This window comes from Crotalus tigris, unplaced genomic scaffold (assembly GCF_016545835.1).
Source record: "Crotalus tigris isolate CLP2741 ecotype Arizona unplaced genomic scaffold, ASM1654583v1 scf7180000020347.5012614909:4044961, whole genome shotgun sequence".
Taxonomy (NCBI): domain Eukaryota; kingdom Metazoa; phylum Chordata; class Lepidosauria; order Squamata; family Viperidae; genus Crotalus; species Crotalus tigris.
In genome coordinates, this window is record NW_024097978.1 from 3,328,157 (window position 1) to 3,353,250 (window position 25,094).

General features: G+C 37.2%; 1 protein-coding gene across 1 annotated transcript; it reads right to left on the reverse strand.

Annotated features, from left to right (window-relative positions):
* On the reverse strand, positions 1-25,047 carry RABL3 (RAB, member of RAS oncogene family like 3). Its single transcript, XM_039366586.1, has 8 exons — positions 24,897-25,047; positions 22,486-22,577; positions 20,214-20,343; positions 16,125-16,239; positions 14,142-14,292; positions 9,504-9,575; positions 3,722-3,760; positions 1-986 (listed from the first exon to the last, which is right to left on the reverse strand). Exons 1-8 carry the CDS (start codon positions 24,940-24,942, stop codon positions 921-923), a joined length of 711 nt encoding a protein of 236 aa, XP_039222520.1. The 5' UTR covers positions 24,943-25,047; the 3' UTR covers positions 1-920.
* Between the last annotated feature and the right edge of the window lie 47 nt (positions 25,048-25,094).

Sequence of the window (25,094 nt, forward strand, 5' to 3'; positions counted from 1 at the left end):
AAAAAATCTTTATTCCGTGTCAGAGTGCTTGCATATAACAGGTATCCTCATCTTCATAATACAATTGTTACTCTGGGCTTCTGCTCAGAGTATAATCAGAAGTGATAAGTTATTATACTTGCATAATGCTTTTCAATTTCTAAACTGTGCTTTAGAGTAGGCAAGTGCCAGATTTGTCTGCATTCTTTAAAGCAGGAGCATCTTTTTACTGGGCATCATGGCTGCTGCTAAGGAATAAATGAAATTGCACCCAGCTCCTATGGGTAGGCTCTAATAGAATTTGAAATGTTGCACACCCCTAAAATATAAACTTTCAGACTCTTCTATCTGGAGGGCAGAGGATACTACAAAACAGGAACATTTGTGGCCACTAATTTGTACCCCTTCACTGAGTTGTTTTGTTTTCCTTCTTTTCCAATTTTTCTTTGTATATTTTACCATATAATTAATGACACTTAAAACTGTATAAGTAGAATATACTATTAAATAGGTATGCATGGTCATTTATTTGCAGGCTTGCTTTGCCGATACTATTCCTTCATGTTTGAGACATTATTATTTATAAATATATTTTAATTCAGATGTCCTTTAGCTCTGATTGCTATCAGTGACATAGCAATGGGAATGATGTTGGTATAATTGCTGTAGAATCTCTTTCCTAGTTATCCACTTATCACTGGCTTGTTATTTGTATTTGCAAATTAATAATAACGAACAAAAATGTAATACGAGACAGCATATTCTACAACAAAACTAGGTATTCATTATGCTTCTTGGATAGTGAATTGCAGCTTCTTTCTAAATAAATCTGGGAAGACACAGTTCCATACACTGTAACTGGGAGAAGATCTGACTTTGCTTAGTACCAGAATGCTGCATTCATTTCATTTTGCACACTTTATAGATGGCACAGCAGAGGATCAGTCATAGTGAAAATTCTTTACAAAGCCACTTCCCATTCTCTTTTTTTCTGAGAAGCTAGGAATCTGTTGATGGATAAAAATGTTTGTATTAGAATTCACTATAATTGTTATTAAAATATTATATAACTTATACAAATTAGGCCTTTAGAAATTATTGAACAAAGCACTCCTCTGGGTCTATTCTTTAAGGCTACAAAGTATCCACAGTTTTAAGATCTTCTTGTGGTTCTTCTGGACATATGTTTGCATAAAACAGTATTACAAATTAAAAAAACCCAATCAATCAAAAGGAAGATATTAGGGAGAATTAGCTGTTCAGAAAAGTAGTATATAAAATATACTTGCAACCTCTGATTGCTGGAGTAGATAGGAGCCATCATAGAGAAGTGTCTATGTGGTCTATTATTGCTACCCAAGTCACAAATGCTTATAATCTGAAGATTTTTTTTCAGGGTGATCTGATCTTTCAAGGCTGCTTTGTCAGCCAGCCAATACAAATCTTTTACCACAAGTCTGATATGTGAGAACCTTCTAGATCACTACCAAATACACAGATTGCATCAAAGTAATCTACCCAGAAGTACCAAAACAGCTTTTACTGAGATAAAAGATTCCATGTTCTGAAATAAGCACATTTGTTTAGACCACAGGTCGACAACCTACGGCTCCCAGCCTCCTCTGCCAATTGCAGAGAGAGACAGAGACAGAGAGAGGCACTTGTGTGTGTGTGTGTAAAAAAGAGAGTGGCCTCACCCTGTTCAAAGAGCCGACAAGCTTACTGGGCGGGGCTCCTCCCTTTGCTGCCTCTCTGCAGGAAGCAGGAAACAGGAAGGGCAGGAGAGAGATAGCTAGCTCAGCTATGCTGACTCAGGAATTCTGGGAGTTGAAGGCCATGACATGAGTCATAAAAGAGCTGAGGTTGCCTACCCCTGAGCTTGTTGGAGAACAGCTTGAAGCCAGCTTGCCAGGTGAGCAGAAGATCCGAGAGAGGGGGAGAAAGAGAGAGAGGGAGAGAAAGAGAGGGAAAGAGAGAGAGAGAGAGGGAGAGGAAAGAGAGAGAGAGAGGGAGAGAAAGAAAGAGAATGGAGGAAGAGAACTGGCAGACCAAGAGCAGAAAGAGAGAGAGAGAGAGAGGGAGGGAGGGAGGGATAGAGACTCTTTTGACATCTAAAATGAAAATAACACTGCATATATCCTTTTTTACCTTTATGATACACACACACACACCTATAATAAAGGTAAAAAAGGATATATGCAGTGTTATCTTCATTTTAGATATCAAAAGGATTTTGCGGCTCCCAGTGTTTTGTTTTTGGTGGAAAAGGGTCCAAGTGGCTCTTTGAGTGTTTTGGGTTGCCTACCCCTGCCTTGTTCTAGTCAGAAGCCCAAACGAACAATTATAGATTGTACCTTAAAGACTCCAAGAAGACTTCATGTCTGCAAATACTTATGTGACATTTTCTAAACTGCCTTGTCTCCAAAAAAATACTTGGGCAGGGACATATTTAATTTTGGATCGCCAGCTTTCAAGCCATTTTCCAATCTGTTTAACTGCTTCTGGAAAACCATCATGCTTACAACTTATAGTATTGAAGAGACCACTCAGGAGCAATTAGTGGCCCGCTGTATCTCATCAGTCTAGAGCAGCGGTTCTCAACCTTGGCAACTTTAAGACTTGTGGACTTCAATTCCCAGAATTCCTCAGCCAGCAAAGCTGGCTGAGGAATTCTGGGAGTTGAAGTCCACAAGTCTTAAAGTTGCCAAGGTTGAGAACCTCTGGTCTAGAGTGAGACTACTTCAGCTGCTGAAATATCAACTATTTTATTCAGAAAGCTATTCAACTGATAATTGTTTGATTGATTCAATTGATAATTTAATTGGTAATTTGTTTCACATGCTTTTGTTTGCAGAGCCAATCTCTCTTTCCGTCTCTTCCCTTTCCCACCACACAGTAATTTAAATCTATCAGTCTAGCCACTCTATGCATCTGATGAAGTGAGCTGTAACTCATGAAAATGTGAGCCTTTTAATAAAATGTGTTAGTTGGAAAAAAATGCCACCAGGCTCCTCCTCTTTATGGATTTCACTTGGAAAGGATCTGGTCATGACAATGCAGTTACTATAATTTTACATGTGCTCAAATTAATTCCATCCCTTGGGGCAAAAATCTGTGCTATGCCTTGTGTTCTACTGATGACCACGTGAGACAACCATATAGCTGTTATGAAGACCAAACTAATTAAAGCAATCTATCAGCGGTTTTTCAGCATCAGGGAATCTGTTGCATGAGCAGTAATCCAGGAGTAACCCTAATGGGCCTACTATGTTTTGTGTTGTGATTTTCTACTAGGTCTCTACATTCAGCATTTTTGATAACCTCGCCTCTTTCTCAGTTAATTGGAAATAGCCTAACATTTTGCACTAATTATAGTGGTATAGGTTCTCCTATTTGGGGGGGGGGCTGGACTAGAAGATCTCCAAGGTCCCTTCCAGCTCTATTCTATTCTAGTGTTTTAACCTATTTCTAGATCTATATAATTTCAATAATTTAGTGCAGAAGTTACAAATGCAAGGATTAAATTCACCTGAATCCTGGCAAAGCACACTCATTACCACAGAGACCACTTGTCTCTCCACAGAGAAAGTGAGGATCTCTTTCTTTTTTCCTAATCCAATGAAATTATGTCAGTGCATTGTAGAAAGGAGTTTGCATTTAAAAGATTTTAAACATCAACTCAACTCATGTTATTTATAACTCATGTTATTTATAAAAAATAAAAAAGGGAAATGACACATACCTGATTACCATCTCGTATATAATATCTCTTTTCTATAACCTAAAACACAGTAAAAAAGAAAGGTTATTAAATGTGATCCATCCACAATACTGTGTCATGCGGGAGATAGAAATGTACTTTCTAAGAACTGGGTTTGAGCAGGATGGAGACAAGAACAATGCCCCCTTGATGACCTCCATGGAAATGGCAGAAGTTGGAGATGTATGTGGGGGAGGAGAGAAAGTAGGTGATTTACAATTATAAACAGCTGGAAACAAAGCAGAAAGTGAACACAACCACACTTTCAACTTTGCAGGACCCAAAGTTATCACCCAAGATCCAACGAAGGGTGGCCACCAGCTAAAAGAAGCATGGCTATCTAACAGGCATTCTATTAACTGGCACACAGAATTATTGCCAGCATATCAAACACTAAAATAACATGAACAGTCACACAGGGGATTAAAACGGAGAAACCATCGACCACCCCTCTCTGAAGAAAACAGAAAAATGAAAGATCTTGGCCACATACTTACAGAAACACTGACACAGCAGAGGACTACAAAAAATGAAAACACGGAAGTGCAAATTGAGCCTGCCACAGGATCAAAGGAGAGACAACAAATCAACGCGATCAATGCGGTAAATATGACAGGTAAACCATCAATGGATGCAATCACACCACACACTGACAACGTATCCGAATATGACAATGGAAGGAGTGATCCTGCAACAACTCTTAACAGCCATATTTTGCATGACAGCTGTGCTTTGCAAAACAGAGAAGATCGGCAGGTGAAGCAAGCAGGGAAAGCAGCAACAAAAATGTAACAGATAAACCGTCAACAGATGCAACCACACCACATATTGACAGCATATACAGATATAACAATGAAAAGAGAAGTCCTGCAACAACACTTAACAGCCATGCTTTGCATTACAGCTGCACTTCACGAGACAGAGAAGATCAGCAGACGGAGCAAACAGAGAGAGCAGCGGAACTAAAGCAGACACCGACCAGCGAAGCTGGATCGAGATTGACACCGGAGAGCAAGGATAGACAGCTCTATCGCGTGCCCAATGGCCAGATCATTAACATCTGGAGAGCCGTAGAGACAGGCGCCTACAGACGTTGGCTCATACTTTGAAAATGTCAGCAGTTGCTGACAAAAGCTCAGTGTAAAATAAAAGATTTTATCCCGGAGATCAACATTCTAACAGTCTCTCATAATTTATATCTGCTGACATTGTCAGAGTTCTAGCCAGGATTGAGAATAATGCTTTTATAGTCTCTGTAACGCCAACCGTTTGGCTAATGAGCGTGTTACTGGTCTATTCAGCTCCCGCCCTCCCGTGGTTAATTGCTTTGTTGTTGTTTCCGTTGCACTCATTGACAGCTGTTTGAATTTCGGCGCTCTGCTCCTCTCTTCGTGCCCCGCCCATGTGGAGCATGCATTCTGCCGCATGTAGTCATCTTGCCGCTTTTCTGACGTTTAATTTCATGGAGGCCAGGGTCATTGCTCATGATGTAACAAAGGGTGGCCGTCTGCTAAAAGTGGCATGGCTATCCAACAAGCATTCCATCAACCGGCATATTGAACTGTTACCAGCTTATTAGACATTACGCCGGCAGATATCCTTGAATAAGAAAACTGCAAGGATGAAACAGCCACAGATCCCACTGACACAAATAGGCCAACAGAGGACTGTAACTGTTCCTCAACGGACTTATTGTTACGTCAAATGACCAAGAGGAGGCAGACGGTGCTGATGAGTGACAGCAAAAGACCTGGAACCAACATGGACAGGGACGATGACAGCAAGAAAGAACAACCAGCTGAAATGACAGCATTGCATATGGAGATGTCAGAAAAGCAGCGAGATGACTGCATGCAGCAGAACGCACCCCCTGCACGGGCGGGGCACGAGAGGAGCAGAGCGCCAAAATTCAAACAGCTGTCAACGAGCGCGATGGAAACAACAGAGCAATTAACCACAGGAGGGCAGGAGCCAAATAGACCGGTAAAACGCTTGTTAGCCAAACGATTGGCGTTACAGAGTAGTAGGGATATCTTTGGCAGAAAAGAAACATCTGGTTAGAGTATAATTGTCTTTCTGCCAGATGAGATAAGATGGATAAACAATAAGGGCACAAAGTTCACTAGCATGATTCACATAAGTAACTGGCAAAAGAAAAACACTTCAAGGTAAGTAAACATTAGGAAGAATGGTCTCAAGTATTTTCAGAGTTGACTAAGAAAGAACCATTGAACTCTTCCAAGAAAAAGCCCATCTCAGAAATGGGGATACCTATTAGATTTCACAAAGAAAACTGAAACCAAATGAGGAGAAAAACTGACTAATTCTGGATAAAAGGATGAATAGTAAAAAAGGCCACAACAAGCCTGGGTTGATGGCCTTTCAAAGAAAGTGGAAAGAGACCTTTGGAAAGAAGCCCATTCAGAGCTAAAAAGAACAAAGAACAGAAGACTTCAAAGAGGCATCAGGACCTCTTGTTTAGCAGGTGGCATAAGACAGGCTTCCAGGCTGTCAGACACATATCCACAAACCTTGTGACAGGAGATTTTTGTGAAGGGGAGATGACCAAAATAGCCTTTGCCCTCAAAGTAGTTTAGGAAACCAGAACTGCATGCACCACCAAAAAATCATGAGCATGCATTGCTTTGATTGTAACAGATCTTGGCAAGAGGCCTGGAGAAATGAAACAATATAATATTTAACAATGTGTAACATCTAAATGTTCAGAGGTCCAGAAAGGAGAGTGGATGCAATGGGGAAGCAAGGAGGTATTCAAAGCAAAGATAGTACTAAGAGAACCCTCATTGAAACCACAGATGTGTTTGTGTATGTTTGTCTACCATACATATGCCCATGGGTGTGTGTGTGTGTGTGTGTGTGTGTAAGAGACAGAGGGAGAGGGCGGGAGGGGAGGGAGGGAGAGTGAGTTCTAGTTTATTCTGATCTTCTGAATCGGAGGTGGAAGGGCCTGATCAGGTTATACGGAAATTAAAAGTATGATTGGATAAAGAACCAACTCCTAGAATTATAAAAAGATAAGGTTTAAAAGTATAACAAATAAAAATCACATTCTTGTTTATGTAAGCACTTAATTTATTTTTAATCTATTTTAATAATAAAGCACTCTTTACTCAGTAAGAGCCAAAGGAATCTGTGTAGTTTGTTACCATCACTAAAAAGAATCTCCATGTTCAAGAAAAAATATTGAACAAAGTGGATCAAGAAATACAAGAAGTCCTCGACCTTCAACAGTTCACTTAGTGACCGTTCCAAGTTACAATGGCACTGAAAAAAGTGACTTATGACTGTTTTCACATTTATGGCCATGCAATATTCCTATGGTCATGTGATCAAAATTCACACACTTAGCAATTTGTCCATATTTATAACAGATGCAGTGTCCTGGGATCATATGATCACCATTTGTGACCTTCTGACAATCAAAGTCAATGGGGAAGCCAGATTCACTTAGCAACTGCATTACTAACTTAACAACTGCAGTGATTCATTTAACAACTGTGGCAAGAAAGATCATAAAATGGGGCAAATTCATTTACCAACGATCTCACTTAGCAACAAAAATTTTGAGCTCAATTGTGGACATAAATCAAGGACTACTTGTAAGGAACCCATTAAATCTGAGGGTCTGGTTTGACATCGTGGTGTGAGGGGACCTTCAAAAGGTGCAAAAGTCTCCCCGAAGGGGATCCTCGTTGATCACGGGAGGGCGGCAGCCCTTCCGTTTGATCCGAGGAAGCCCTCCAAACCGGCAGGAGAAAGACTGGCTACATTTGTGTGGCCAGTCAGAAGCTGCTGACAACCGAAGAAAATAAGCATTAACTAGCAATTTTTGAGCAACATGGATGGAACTGGGTGAGACCTATCCTCTCTTTATGACTTTAAGACTTTTTCCTGGGAAAAAGCTGCCCAAAGCAAAGAATCCTCCCCGATGAGAGAGGGAAGGGGAATTCCACTCCATCCCATCAGGAAAAGAAAAGTGGTGAATTAATTGCTTGGGGGGGGAAATAGAGAAAATTACAAGATTAATTTGGAAGCAACACACATATATAACTTTGAAATTTGGGGACTAAAAGTGCTTTTGAGATTTTTTTTTAAAATATAAGTTTGGATGTAAAAAGCTGGAAGATGGTGTCAAGGACATCTAGTGGCGAACTATAGCACTACAATTTGTTGAGCCTAAAAGAAACTTGGCTGGAAGCCCAGACTCAAATAAGACTCTTGTTGCTAAGAGGATTTGAATAAGGAAAGCTTTTGGTTACCCAAATATAACTTATTATGAGAAATTATAAGCGATAGAGACATTTTGAACACTGATGGGAATTTTTTTTAAAAAAAGTGGAAAAACAGGATATTAATTGAACAAATGGATATTAAGCGCAAATGCAATTAAGATATATTTTGGTTAGAAAAATATTTTAAAGTGACATTATTGATATTATTAGGAAAATGTAACAAAGATGTTGATATTCTATTATATATGTATTAACAACAATAAGAATTGTATTTGCCTAATGTGGGAAAATGTACTACTGGAAGTAGAGAGAAAGCATTGGATGGTGTAATACTGGGCCTAAATTGAAGAAGTTAATATGTATCACTGAATTATTAATGGACCCAGGACAACACGTTGTTTATTAAGAACTTATGATTGTAAAACTAGAAAATTAATAAAATATTTATATAAAAAAAATCTGAGGGTCTGATCTATATGCTGTGGAGATATCGCTGTTCTGCTGATGCCCGAATGTGCAAGTACTTCCTAGGCATCTTAGAAAAACAATCGATGATACAAGAACATTCAAGCAACCAAAGTATTCAAGCAATCGAATTCTGCACTAAAATGCCAGTAAAACCATGGGAACTAACAGGCTGACTGTCTAAAGGCAGCACGAAAACATAGGCTTCAGATAGCATAACAACCCTAATAACAGCTGATCTTATTAGTAATAGAACAGTGACGGCAAATCTTTTAGAGACCGAGTGCCCAAACTGCAACCCAAAACCCACTTATGCATCATCGGGTGCCGGGTGGGTGTGGCCCATTGGCTGGGTGTGACCTATTGGGTGGGCGTGGCTGCGGTGGTAACTGCAGACTGGGTGGGACTAAAAAGTTCAATCAACCAATTCCAGCTTTGCAAGATCTTTTTTTTCCTGCGAGTAGTTGAAATTGATTAATTGAACCTTATTTTTTTGTACACGGCAGCGGAGGCCTAAAGCGAAAAGGTTTTATAAAATCCACCTGAAGGCTTCGGACTGGGGTGATGGCGCACGTGCCCACAGAGAGGGCTCTGAGTGCCGCCTTTGGCACCCGTGCCATAGGTTCACCACCACTGTAATAAACTATTAAAAGCATCCTAAATGGAGATAGGTTTGCTTTTACAAAAGCTAAATAGTCCTGAGTAAAATAAACATAACAACCCTAATCTAGGTTATGTTCTTGATGTAATTCCACAGCCCTGATGTTGATAAGGTGTTAGAAAGAGATTAACAGAGAAATATAACATCTCTGAGCACAATTCATGTTGAAATACTAAAACAGAGGGCTTAACATTGATAGGCAAATTCAGGTAAAGCACAAAAGTGAGGGAACTATGCCAGAACCCTACAATTTCTTCTACTTCCTCAAGAGGCTGCTGAGGCGCATGCTCTGAGATGTTTGTGCAGGTCTTATGCAATAAAACCTGTATAATTTAGCTCACGTTTTCATTCCATAATCTATCAATTGAGAAAAATAAACGATTACCTTATCAAAAAATCTGCTGAGCTTGACAGCGTTAGAGGAACCTGCAGCCAAGTAGCGAGGACTTGTACAATCCTGAAAGACCAAAGAATTATTTTTCTCTTTAATTTCTTAATTTTCTCATTGGTAAAAAGTCCCTAAAAGTACAGAGGAGTTTTGAAGTGTGTGCTACAAGCACATGTTCAAACGAAGCTATTGTTAACAACACCAATACGTCAGGCATTTCTCATAAAATACTTTTTTCAATATGTGGAATTCACTAGAAAAAGCAGATTCAGTATTTTTTCCTTCCAAACAACACAATAAAACTTTCTTTTTGGTGGGAAGAGGCATTTGTAGAATTAATATATCTATTGCTTTCAGATAATTACAGAGAACTTATCGGACAGCTGTCATTAGATCCTGAATATTTGAATCTCTGATTTTTAAAAAAATAAATGAAACTATTTCTCTAGGTGCTGTATTAATGTAACTGAAGAATAGTGATTTTTCTAAAACTTCAATCCTGTTTTTACCTTCATTCTCAACTAACAGCTCTTCACAACTAAAATATATTTCTTCCTTAATTCTTTTTTTACACTTAGCAACTTCATTTGTGTATTCATTCCACCAAATATAAGCTGAAGCAAAATTTTATTTTCACATCCAATGGTAATAGTCTTTCTTTCAACATAAATAATCAGTGTTCTTTCCTTTGGCAGCTTAATGCATTTACCCTATTATAATCTCCCTCCCACCCCTACTATATTTATACCTGGTTTTGTAAATCATTAGTTAGTAGCAATCAATACACTTGTTGCCCCAGGGGACAGAAAATATGAACCTCCATCCCAGAATTACTTGTCAAAGACAGAGCAAGTCTATCTATATGCCATCATGTATGTGACACACTTATTTAGGCACGCATGATCAGTGATCATTCTTCACCTAGATAGCCAATGTGGTGTAGTGGTTAAGGTGTTGGGCTATGATACCAATTTTCTTAATATCACTGAAAAAAATATATTTTTGAAGAAAGAGTAGAGGTAGGTTGCTAATAGAAATTCCAGGTAACTGAATGGTAAGCACTACAGTGAGGGAAAAATTATTTGATCCCCTGCTTATTTTGTACGTTTGTCCTCTGACAAGGAAATGATAGGTCTATAATTTTAATGGTAAATTTATTTTAACAGTGAGAGACAGAATAACAACAAAAAAATCCAGAAAACACATTTCAAAGAAGTTATAAATTGATTTTCATTTTAATGAGTGAAATAGGTATTTGATCCCCTATCAATCAGCAAGATTTCTGGCTCCCAGGTGTCTTTTATACAGGTAACGAGCTGAGATTAGGGGCACTCTCTTAAAAGGAGTGCTGCTAATCCCAGCTTGTTACCTGTATAAAAGACACCTGTCCATAGAAGCAATCAACCAATCAGATTCCAAACTCTCCACCATGGCCAAGACCAAAGAGCTGTCCCAGGATAAAAGAGACAAAATTGTAGACCTACACAAGGCTGGAATGGGCTACAAGACCATCGCCAAGCAGCTTGGTAAAAAGGTGACAATACTTGGTGCGATTATTTGCAAATGGAAAAAACACAAAATAACTGTCAATCTCCCTTGATCTGCGGGCTCCATACAAGATCTCACCTCATGGATTTTCAATGATCATGAGAATGGTGAGGAATCAACCCAAGATCTGGGGGGATCTTGTCAATGATCTCAAGGCAGCAGGCAACATAGTCACCAAGAAAACAATTGGTAACACTACGCCGTGAAGGACTGAAATCCTGCAGCGCCTGCAAAGTCCCCCTGCTCAAAAAGCAGATGTACAGGCTTGTCTGAAGTTTGCCAATGAACATCTGAATGATTCAGAGGAGAACTGGGTGAAAGTGTTGTGATCAGATGAGACCAAAATCAAGCTCTTTGGCATCAATTCAACTTGCCGTGTTCGGAGGAGGAGGAATGCTGACTATGACCCCAAGAACACCATGTCCACTGTTAAACACGGAGGTGGGCACATTATGCTTTGGGGATGTTTTTCTGCTAAGGGGACAGAACAACTTCACTGCATAAAAGGGATGATGGATGGGGCCCGTCAAATCTTGAGTGGAACCTCTTTCCCTCAGCCAGGGCATTGAAAATGGATCGTGGTTGGGTATTCTAGCATGACAATAACCCACAATACATGGCCAAGGCAACAAAGAAATAGCTCAAGAAGAAGCACATTGAGGTCCTGGAGTGGCCTAGCCAATCTCCAGACTTAATCCCATAGAAAATCTGTGGAGGGAGCTGAAGGGAACTGCCAAACATCAACCTTGAAACCTTAATGACTTGGAGAGGATCTGCAAAGAGGAATGGGACAAAATCCCTGAGATGTGTGCAAACCTGGTGGCCAACTACAAGAAACGTCTGACCTCTGTGATTGCCAACAAGGGTTTTGCCACCAAGTACTAAGTCATGTTTTGTGAAGGGGTCAAATACTTATTTCACTCATTAAAATGTAAATCAATTTATAACTTTTTTGAAATGTGTTTTTCTGGATTTTTTGTTGTTATTCTGTCTCTCACTGTTAAAATGAACCTACCATTAAAATTATCATTTCCTTGTCAGTGGACAAAATCAGCAGGGGATCAAATAATTTTTTCCCTCACTGTAAAATTGAACTATGGCATTCTGTTAGCAATTTTTTTTAAAAGCCAAATTAGTTGTTGCCATTTCCCTTAAATGTATAGTTCCCAAATTTGAGTCCTCTGATGCTATTAGCTTGCTGTTTCAACACTGTATAATTAGCAATAAATTAATGTTTAATTTTTACAGTAAAATTAATATCTAGATCTATAAAAAACCTGCAATAAGTGCATTAATATCAATTTGAGTTAACATTTTTATTTTTGTGCCTGCCTTTCCTCAAAGGAGTTGAGATAGTATACTAAATAAATAAATAGCAACCTTCAATTAAAACAAAATCAACAAATAAAAGGACAGGTGTTGACAGTGAGACCTGAGATTTAAATGTGTTGAAGCAAAGTTCACTTGGATAAAGGAATCTGAGTGACTGTTATGCCTAGGCCCCCTTGCGGTCTCCAGTGTGGTGAGAGCATATTGATCTCATATATCAAATAACATTCTGTACAAACTAAATAGGGTCTTGATGAAAGTCATAGTTGTGCTATAGCCTAAGGTTTGCAAGGATTGAATTTCTCAATCCTGACATGCAGCTACAAATATGCTGGGAAAAACTGTTTCCTGACTAAAGGGAATCGAATTAGTCTATAGGACAGGGACCATGGTAATGTCCTTCTTCAGGGTTATGAAGGTCTTCTTGGCTAGTTACCTACTTTCATCCTTTCCATGTTAAAACTTGCATAATATACACACTTAGAGGAAATGGAGGAAAGATGCAGAGAAGATCGTTGGGCTCTTTTGATGTTCAAGATATCTGATGCTATGACTCCCTCTGCAGGGAACTGGAACACAAAATGGCTCAGCTTACTGTTAGTTGGAAATACAAGTCTACTAATGGAACTTTAAACCTTGTGGTGATCTCATGACAACCTATGAATGAAGAATTTATTCATTCATATTGTAAGACATAGACTCTGGATGTGTTTTGAAGAAGTTGAGACTCTGGTCATTCCAGCATTGTTGAGGTCTTCCTCGGGAAGGATTGGGGCTCAATTCAATTTAGGTATAAAAAATATGCTTGGGCTGTATTGTGCTTTGTCAAGGACAAACATATTAGAAGCCTGAATTCAAGATTAACTAGTCCAATCACTGTTAATCACCAGAAAAAATTATACTATATTTGTAGTCTGTTGTTGTTGTTGTTCAGGGACACTGAAACATCTACCCAATCATACACCAAGAAAACTTATTTGGGTGGTGTTTAGCGTATGTGTTGACCACTCCCAAATGAATTTCTAGGTTTTAGGACTTCTATTATCTGAAGGACTATTTCAGATGCACGTTTAACTTAATTATGATGTCCCATTTTCATAACTTTATGTAAGAAAAAGACTGCTTGCTATGGGTAAATTATATAAGAAGGAGCATGAACTGAGTCAATGCATAATGTTTTGGGAGGCAGGTCAGAATTGATTGTTTGGCACATGAGATACTGACCTTAGCTCAGATATCTCTTGAGCCAGTCTCTGAAATTCTCATTCCTTTTAGTCTTTAGAGAAAATTGTTGTAGCATTCTGAAAACTATTCTACTGGTGGAACTAGTTTTATGGCCTTGATTTTTAGCAGATGACTGATCTAAATTTGGAAATATTTTTGTTGCAACTTGGGAGGAAAATATAAATGTGTATGCCTTGAAATTCTATGGCATAGCCACAGGCAACTATGAAGCACCAAGTGTCTATGATGAGAGGAATTTACAGTGGATAAATAAGACATAAACTGTCCCTTATTGCTGCCTCTTTACAAAATTGGGAAGGATAAAAGAACTGGTGGGAAAGTTGCTCTGTGGAAGTTAGGTGCTCCATAACATTCTTTGATTCTGTCTGCAAGGGAAAAAATAGCTTAAAGGTACTCTTCAGCGATAATGGAAAATGAGCAGGATTTATTTCAGGAAAATGACTATTCTTTGAAATAAATTTATGGCCAACAATAGCATTAATCCAAGCTGAGAAAATAAAGGATAACACAAACCAGATTGATTTCTTCTGCACTGAAATCCTCAACTAGAAAAGCAGTTCGGCTCAAGACCTCATTGCGTTTTGTCTCTGGGATTTGATCTAATTTTGTTCCTATGACAAGCAGTGGAATCTGGTTATCAGCAAACTGCTCTCGATCATAGTCTCTGTGAAGGAAAGTGAAGATAAGATATAAACCAGTTTGTGAAATATTGCAGGTGGCACACTAGCTAACATTCACCAAATATACTCCTTGCCACAGCTATCTATCAAGATCTGCTCTTTCTTGGGGAATGCAACCCCATCTTTAAGATGCTTCACCCCAATCCCTGAGTAAAAAAGTACATATTTTACTGAAAGTGTAAGGAAACTTTATACCGGATAAAAATTTTAATCAATTTTTTAATCATTTATTACATGTTTTCACTACTTAAGAGCTCTCACATCACAATATAACAACAACCAAATCTAGGATGAATATGGCAAATGAAAAGTAAAGATAATATAAATGTACAAGGCATATTTATGATATATTTAGTGTCAGGCCTTTGAGGCAGGCTAGATCAAGAAACAGACATTGCAACGATTCCAAAAATGATACTTTATTGTGGCAGTATATAGTAACATAATTTTGAAAGCCAGTCTAAGTTTCTCTTAGTTCCATCTTATACTAAACAAAATCAAAATGTGATTATTTTAAATTTCTTTCTCATGCTTCCTTCTATCTCTTTTGATCAAGCCTCTTTTTAGTGGAATGGATTGCTCCTTCCTTCCTCCTTTGACAGCTATCTCAAATCTGCCTAAGGTTAGTTCTCTGGTCATTTACATCAAGATACAACCTGAGTTTTAGAAAGCTACATGTATATTAACTCTTTCATTGCAAAGTCAGGATCTGATAATCTCTGAAATTTAGTTACATTAGTAGAATCCAATTTTACACGGTCTCTTTAAACTACCCAGAAAAAAGCAACCATTTGCACTAGCATTTCACATGTACCTAAAGATTAAAATGGGGCAGGCCTCTACCCTTCTAACCTTTCATAAAGCATTGAAGACCTGGCTTTTCTCCCTAGCGCTAGGATGAGCTGTTTACCTACTGGAAACTTGACTTCATGCAAGATTTTTGTTTTTAAATATATTTGGTTATTATAGTTTTAATATGGCCTTTATGTTATTTTAATTTTTGATTGGGAGCCACTCAATTTGTTGTAAGATGGGAGAATATAAAAAGGTTTTAAATAAATAAGGTCAAGTTGATTTCATCTCTAGCTTTCAACATTCTATAATCTGACAATGGGATCAATGGGCTACTTTTTTTTCTGGTTAAAAAAAAAGCACTTTAGCAATATCATATTTTCATATCTCCAAATCCCCCAAAGTCTGGAAAAAAGAGCCTGTTTCTATTATTTTTTGATTATATATTTTTCATTATTAAAATGTATTCAGCACAAAGCTTTGAATCATTTTTAATGAAATAGGTCCTCAGTTTATTTAGGAGATAAATTCTGACTAGCTGTGAACATTAGCCGAAATTAATGTATTTTTCCCAAAGGTGTTTTTCAAAAGGCAACTGGACTTTATTTTTTCCTTGAAGATGTTTTACTTTTCATCCAAGAAGCTTCTTCAGATCTGACTAAACGGTGGGGAATTGAAAAGCACCTTTGGGACAACCATGATCTGGAAGATTGAGAATATCCATAAACTGCATTTTTTCCTATTCTACTTCATAAAGTTGAGTATATTTAGATGTATTTTTGCTATTAAAACTGTGGGCCACTGCTACTCATTATGTATGAAACATATACTATGACTTTTACATATCTTTTAAGGACACATTTCTAAAGAGAATATTGCTAGAGGAGATGGACCTTCTTTTTACTGACAGAAAATAGCCTACCCATTTTTCCCCATTTTCAAAATCTTACAACATGTCATCCCTCCATCTAATTCACATGGTTATCATAATGATAGTGGACAGCTGTATATTCTGCCTACTTACCCATTTGTCACCAGGACACTAGATGGAATCACATCTTTGTTAAGAGCTTCCAAAGACCATCGATACAAGTTTTGGGAGGATTTTTTGTTGGTTAAATCATGCACTAAAATTATTCCTAGGTAAGGAAAAGATTTTTATTTTTTCCTAAAATTACCAAAAGCACATAGAAAGATATAGCAATTATAAAAACAAAGCCAGGCCTCCAAGGAGCACAAAAATGAGAGTATTATTCAGTCTCTCATTAAGGACAGAATCAGAATGAAAGCAAACCACGTTTAGAAGTAAAGTATTGCAGAAGATGATTAGAAAAACCAGTTTTGCCTAACAAACAAGGTAATAAAATCAATTATGATGCATTATGAAGCAATCAGGCATCATGAAGCAATCAGCTAGGGCAAGGGAATTTGATGGATTATGTAAGGAAAGAGTACTGAGGCTTCAGCTGGAAGGATTTTGGTCTAGATATGATAGCACTTTATAATGAACCATAGAATTGAATTGCTGTAATGTAAATATTTTCAGTTCCTTGATTGCTCTTCCCTAACTTTCTTGAACTGAAGGGACTATAAGCATGTTCCCAATTTTAATAAGACCTTGCCCCCAATGTTATTCTTGCACAGTACTAATTTATGATCCTGTTCCCTGGTTATTTTTTTGTTTTGGTTTATACCCTGATCTTATGTTCCCACAAAAAAATGAAATGTTCTAACATCCTGGAAAAATTCCCATTTCTAATTCCCAATCACTTCTAACCAAATGCTATTGGCTGTAGAATTACTAGATGCTGTGCATGGATTCAGTCCTTTTTCAGATGAGGATGGAACTATTTCAGCAATAAAAGTTATGTAAAACTGAATAATAAAAATTATGTAGGACTTATTCTAGAATATTATAAAAATGAATAATAGTTTAAAAAACTTTGTTAAAAATAATCAAAGAAACAATAGCAACAATTATTTTTCCTTCCCCATCTTTTGTTTTGTTTGTTTTAGTTTAAGTGTGGGGGAAGGCTTTTCTTACTTCTACTTTTATAATCCTCAATAACAGAAATTCTCAAAGTGATGTATTACAGTTAAAGCATTCAAAAAAGTTAGCTATGTAAATTGATGTAAAAATCTACACAGACAACAGTACAACATACAAGCAAAAATCACAATTCAAAGTAAAGTAAAAATTTACAATAACATGGCTGGACCAAAGAATTTTACCACTGCTGGAATTTTACTAAATGTGGGATCTAACTTACAACAGAGGTCAGCAATTTATTTTCAAAGAAATAAAAGATACAGAAATAAGAGGAACAAAGAAAGACAAAGGAGAGGGAAAAAAATAAAGAACAATCTTTTCTAAATTTAATTTAAGTGGCAACAATACATCTAGTTGGAAATTCCAGGTAAAAAGAACATACTGCATCACTGAAGACAGGACCCAACAAATATATCTGGATGAATTTCAGTTGAAAAGAAGATATCAGAGAAACCAGAGGCTAATTTACAAAGTAAAAAACAATTTGAAGGAACACTGCAGATAATAGGAAACAGAATTTCTTGCAGGGGAGGGCAAATGCCATTGATAAGTGTAGCAGAACCAATACTGATTTTCCCATTGCCAGAGGCCCAAGCTAATGCTGATTTGGTAGACTAACCCATATGAAACCCAGACTAAAATGGGTCAGTGAATTTATTTAACTGATAAACAATTAAGAAGCTGGAAGAGAGTAACTAACTCAATAATCTCAGATGAAAAAGAATGAATGAAAACCAATCAAGAAACCTTTAGAAAGAGAGAGAGAAAAAAGATAGGTATAATTTGGGGTGCCTGAAAAAATCCTGCCATAAGAGGAATTGATCGGCATACTTAAAAGTGACGGAAAAAAGTCATTTTGTCAAAAATGACAAAAGAAAGGAAAAGGGCAAGTAATACCGGGAGTAATACAAGCAAGTAATGCTACTATTTTAGTTAGAGTTGCTTCAGTAACTAGAAAAAATGAAAAGCTAGAGGAGAAACAATTTGCAGCATCAGAAGTACCACATAAGCCATGCATACAGATGGATAACTGGAGCATCTTGATTTTAGACAAAAAAGTTCTCAAATATAAATAGCAACCCACCGGCAGAGATGACAATAAAAAGACCTCAACATAGCAAAAAAGTGGACTTGGCTTGAACTGCAATTAGATTCTGGTAATTTTGCTTGGCTATTTCCAAAAATATAAAAAATCAGTAAGAGCAGATGGCCCTACTCTATACTTCTATTTGAGTTTATGTATGTAACTTGGAATTTTCTGTAAATCTAGCCACGGATAAAAGCTCTTTTCAAAGGTTGAAACTAAGAACCAATGCAGACATAGAATGGATCAAACCAATAACAAATTTGAAAACATGCCTTGAAGAGAAATATTTACAATAAAGTTATTAGATTAAATAAAGCATAAAATGCAAGCTGCAAATCCTTAGCCCAAATTAAATCAAGGATGTTACCATGGGAATGAACAAGGGGGAATCTCTAATATCTTTAGATCAAAATAAATTAACAGTGATTGAACAACCTTACCAAGTTAGAGGAAATATCAAAAACAGGGAAATCTTCAGGCAATAATAAGGTACAGACAATGCTCAATTACTGACTGCAATTGGGAATGGCAACTGATGAGAAGCAATGTGGTTGTAAAGGCAAACATCACATGACTACACCTGACATATCGATTCCAGTTGACATTAAGTGAATGACTATTGTTCAGTGCAAAGTCACAAGATTGCAATTTGTGACTTCCAGCCAGCATCCCACTCACTCTGCTTGTTGGAAGCTGCCTGTGAAGGTTGCAAATGATCACGATTGTGGAACACTGTCATAAATGTGTGCCAGTTGCCATACATCTGAATCATGATCACATGACCACAAAAATATTGTGATAGCCACAAGTTTGAAGACTGGTCATAAATCTTTTTCAGCACTGTCATAATTTTGAAGTTGCTGAATAAGCAGTTGGTAAGCAAGGAATATCTTCTCCATTTTTATATAGATATTATATAAGCTATTTTATATTTTCAAAGGTGTTTTTATTAAATAATCTGACTAGTGAAGCAGAAATGTATCATTTATAGTCTCTGAAAGCTTTGAAAGTAGCTTATGGAGCCCTTAAATATTTTTTCCAAATTATAATTTAATGTGATAAAAATGGGACATTCCTAATTTCATGGAAAATAAACAAACCAACTACATTAACTGAAACTGAATTTAAATTAAACTACATTTAGTTTTTATTTGTTCCAGCAGTTTCTGAACTATAGTCATTCAAATGAAAATTGTGCACCAATGCAATCAAAGTCCCAACCTAATCAGATTGATTAGATACAAGAACTAATTGCACTATGCTACACTCTACTATTCTGTAAAGCATGCTGGCCAATGTAATTCAAGGCTGGCAGAAAGGAAGGAAGGACACTGAGCCAAAAAAATCAATCCATGATTAGTATACATTAGGCATCACTTGTGCAGAAAAGCAAACTAAAAAAATAATAGTGATAATTGGTGATAATAGTGATAATTAATGGGTGGTATTCGGTAACAATTCACATGCTAGTCCTAATACAAATTTAGAAAAGAATATTTTTAGCTCCAAGTATACATAGCTAAGGATTAAATCAGGTATCTAATAGGAATAGTTGGTATTCTACTTTGAAACTAGTATTGGCTATTAATTATTTAATAATCTCATGAATATAAATAAAGAATGGCTCAGAAACCCTTAAAGTACATATATATGGCAATGATATAGATACATAATATATACAAGTCCATAAATTGCCTCCAGGTGAGATGGATGGCATGTAAGTTGCTAACTAGAATGTACTGGTTTTCAAATAAACATTATGAATAATAAATATACTGAGAAACCTGTTCAGGAAAAAAGTTAAACAAATTTGTCAACACATGCAAATATATGTTGTATCCAAGAAAGTAAAGTGTTTGAAACTGAAATTCAGCCAATAACTGTTCTTTAATATAAAATTCTTGTTTGCAATATTTAGGGAACATAGTCTACATAAATCAAAGCAATGTAACAGATTTTAAAAGTGCATCCATTACCATTTACTGAATTGTAGAACATAAGACGTGTGCTTTTCACACTACTGGCACTGCCTACAGAACCACCAACATCCCATAATTCGATGAAATAGATCTTTTCTTCTGGAGTTCCTTCTTTGTAGTCATGAATCTGGTAACAAGAAACCACATAGCATAAATAAATTTAAAACAACAGTAAATTAAAACCAGTAAAGGTGGGTTAAGGAGAGAATTAGTTAGGTTCAGAATGAGTTTCTAAGAATGCAGCTTCTTTGGCCCATGCATGTTATACAGTAGGTTTTTTTTTTTTTCAAATGGTAATGAAAGTAACAAGGTGAAATATTCCTTAATGGAAAAAAACAGAAAATAAGTATTTTCCTGAAGATACTTGCTGTATTATATGGTGGCGCAGTGGTTAGAATGCAGTACTGCAGGCTACTTCTGCTCACTGCCGGCTGCCAGCAGTTCGAGTGTCACCGGCTCAAGGTTGACTCAGCCTTCCATCCTTCCGAGGTTGGCAAAATGAGGACTCAGATTGTTGGGGGCAATACACTGACTCTGTAAACCGCTTAAAGCGGGGTATAAAGCACTGGGAAGCGATATATACATCTAAGTGCTATTGCTATTGCTACTTGTTCTTATGAAAAAATCCAAACATGATTTTTATGGAGAATCAATTATCTGAATTTAGCTTTTATGGGGAGAGAGAATGTATACAAAATATCTGACACATCTATCAATATACGAATGTATGTATACACAAAACATACACATAGACATATAGGCTACACAAATCATTTGGAAGAATCATTTAACTGTGGCAGCCCCTTTATTGCCAATTTTGGTGAAAAAATTTAATTACATGAATAAACAGATAAAGATGATCTGCAGGAATCCTTCACTAATTCTTCAGGCGGATGTAACCATTATGACATCTGTTAAGAGTCACAGTCTGCTCAAATACACCCCAAATAGTTCACACAGATGTAATTCATTTTTGCATGCATGTTTATACTACAGATAAATTAAAAATACCATGTCAAAGTATAATAAGCAAACAAAGAATACACTATAAAAAATCTGCACTACAGAACAATTTCATATTTATTCTTTCCTGCTCCTTCTGTCTCCAGAACTCTACTCAACCATTCACTTTGCGAGTTGTCTGTTTTCTGGTTAGAGAATGCTTCAAAAGGAAGCTTGGTTAGTAGTTATTCATTATTTGCCCCTAAAAAAAATTCTGCATTCAGAAGCATTTCTTGAAATAAATATGGTTATATATGTCTTGGTAGCCAATTGGTATAAAACATCATATTTCAAAGAATTACGTGACCACTATACTCTCTATAAGAATTATAATGAGGATCACAGAATCAGAATATATTTGCTAAATCCTGGAAAGATCATTTTTCCTATTCTTTGGCCAATATTTTTTACTTTCATTCAATTCCTATACCACTCACTTTATATATAGTACATCTATTTTACTAATTTTCATTGCATATTTTTGCAAAAATACAGAAAAAAACGGTCATGTGTCTGACTAATGAAACACTTCAAAGAACTTGCAGGCATTTTTTAACCTAAAAAGCCTTTATTAGTGTAAAGGAGTGTCAGCACGGCATGGAAAATGCCAAGATCTGAATTTCCCTTCCTTTGCACATAACATTCCAGGCATTTCCCCTCCCCTATTTTGGGGTCATGATTCACATCTTCCAATTAACCTGGAGGGCAAAGCTACACTTCGTTCCCTTCCTCATGCTTTTCTCTCCTCTCTCATTCTCATCTGAATTAAATCTAAAAGTACCAGACAGTTCTGCATATTTTGTCAAAGCAAGAATATTCAATATTAGCAGCGTTGACAAAAACAGAATATCAGTTATAGAAAACATCTGCAAGTCTATGAATATTTAAATGCCTCCTTTAAGCCACCATATTTTAAGCTTAAACTTGCCTGGGATAAACATATGTCCGTCATCCAACAAAAATTAGAAATTAAAATTAATAAATAAATTTAAAAAGAAAAAAACCCTCAAGGGGTAGACTCTATGGACCATTACATCTTTTTCTGTGGTCCATTTTTTGTTTTTATATTTCTGTACTTCTTTCCTTCTCATCTCTGGCCCTGTTAGAGTTATCAATAATGGGTAGTACCCATCAACTACGAAACACTCTTACATTCCAGTTATGCTTTACCTCTGCAGTTAAATTTCAATAATTTTCTGTATGTAAAATATACTATTTCAAAGACAATATCACAAATTATCAGTATTATGTTTATACTTCCACATACACGGACATCAACAGAACAGCCCACAGTCCAGGATGGATTTCCCAGCATCTGATTGTGACATAAGAGGTGAACAAGTGATGATTTTCCCACACCTGTAACAAAGTAATAAAATAAACTTTCAAAAGTAACTAACATTTCTGCTGTCTTTTTAGTTTTGCTATATAACTGAAATTAAATAGGAACAAATCATCCTAGATAGCTCTTATAGGGTCTCCTGCTTGAGCAGGGGGTTGGACTAGAACAGGGGTTTCCAACCCCCAGTCCGTGGACCAGTACCGGTCCGTGGCATGCCAGCAACCGGTCCACAGGAACAACCAAAGCCCCATCCGTGGGATGCAGGCAACACACAAAACCACACACTCTCCGGTCCGCAGAAAAATCTTTCTCCACGGAACCGGTCCCTGGTGCCCAAAAGGTTGGGGACCTCTGGACTAAAAGACTTCCAAGGTCCCTTCCAACTCTGCTATTCTATGTAACAAGTCCAAAAATTAGATTCAGCATTGTACAAGTTGCATTTTCCAGAAAATGATACAATAGATTGTGTTATATCTTCAAATTATTGGAATCTGATCTTCCATGTCTGACATATTTATTAATAGCATTAGAGGAGTATGTCAAAACTGATAGCAGCCTGTAGGTAACTTGTCTTATCTTTAATAAATCTAAATAAAGTTGGTTATTAAACCCTGGACAAATATCACAAAACCCAAGATCTCTGGTGGATTATGCTAGTAAGAGGACGCAGTGGCACAGTGGCTTATGATGCTGGAATTGCTGTCCAGAAATTTGTACTTTGGCAGTTCAAGCCCGGCTCCATAAGTCCGAGTGAATTCTCAACACTCGATCCCTAGCTCCTGCCCATTCAGCAGTTCAAAATCATGCAGTATTGTGACTAGCTACATGGGTACCACTCCAATGGGAAAAACCTAGCTGTGTTCATGTATGCAGAGAACAGAAACCAGCACTGGACCTGGCCAGACATGAGGCATCATGACACAAGGTGAGGCGAGGCGAGGCGAGGCAAGAGCAGCAGAGGAGTCTGGAAGACCAGTAACCTGACTGCCATTGGTTAATTGGTGTAAAGCTAGTTCATCCCCTGCAGTCCACCAAACAGTCCACCCCTTGCAAGCGTCAAACAGAATGAACTAGCAATCTAGGCTGTCAGAACTAAATAAATTAAATAAACTGCTAAGTAAAAAAAAAAAGTCTCTGATTGTACTCTATTCTCTTTTGTTGTTGTGTTTCTTACAGATTGATTTGACTTAATATTTAAAACCAGAGAGTTGCTTGGAGGCGGAAGCCATATAAATTTAATATGTTATTAAATATATCATAGTACTCTAGCAGTTCCTGCAGTGAGTAAGAGGCTGGATTGATTATTTCTGTTATCCCTTCCAACTCTGGGATTCTATATTCTTGGTAGCTTTAATAGGGATGAAAAAGACTAAATGAAATTTAATAGAGACAAATGCAAAATTTTGTACCGCATTCAAGTATCAAATACACAGGCGTAGAATGACATATGAAACAAATTACAGTAAGATATCATAAATTTTATTTTGCTGAATGAATTCAAGTGAAGGCTAAATAGCCATCCATTGGAAATGCTTTCATCTGAATTCTTGTACTGAGCAAGAGAATGGATTCAGTAGTAGAAATGGCTCTTTCCAATTCTGAGATTCTATTGCCCCCAGCAGATATATTTTGAAATATCTTAATAGTTCTCTCCATCCCAAAACTGGGGTGGGGGGGGGAGAGTACAAGAATACTTTTAATTAAATTATACGTCCCTAAAGGTGACTCTAAGAGGCTAACCAGTCATTAAAACACCAATAAAAATATTTGAACTTTAAAATAATGGTCACATTATATTTTATTTAAAATTGACAAAGATAGGGAGGGAGCACAATGCACACGGGAAGGAGGTGGGGTCTTATCTTAGTCCATTAACCTACTGCAGAATAACGCGCAAGAATACCAACAGTTATTGCAAACACACTATAAGCAAATATGTTTGTATGAAGAGATAATGTTTCTGCAACTGTGCCTCTGTAGTATGTTATTAAGAGAAAAAAACAGGTTAACTAAGTGCGTTCGTAGAAATTTTTTTGAAACTCTTGTACCATCGAGCGCTGTGGCCTCATTTACATACACAGCAGATCATAGATCTAAAACTCTTGATTGGACCAAACCAAGAATATTGGTGTGTTATATAACCACACTTTCTAAAAATCAGGAAAAAAATAGCTGTATTGTCTGTTACACTTTATTTGGTTTTCTAAAAATCACATTTTAAGCAGGAAAGTAATTCCAAATAACAGCCAATCTGCCCCTCTCCACTAAAGCGGCAGAGTCTGGCTCTTTTTCGTGGAGGACGGCTGCGGTCGCTCCTCACGCCCTCACCCACTCACCTGAATCACCCAACACAAGCACCTTCACCCTTTCTAAGGCAGCCATTTTTTTTTCTTCAGGGGCAATTGCCAGAAGCAGCTACCGACGTAGGCCAACTCTCCACTTTCATTCTTCCTAAAAGAGACCAATCACAGATCGATTCCTACACGCGTATCTTCTATTGGCCGATCGTACACTCTTTTCATTTCAATTGGCCC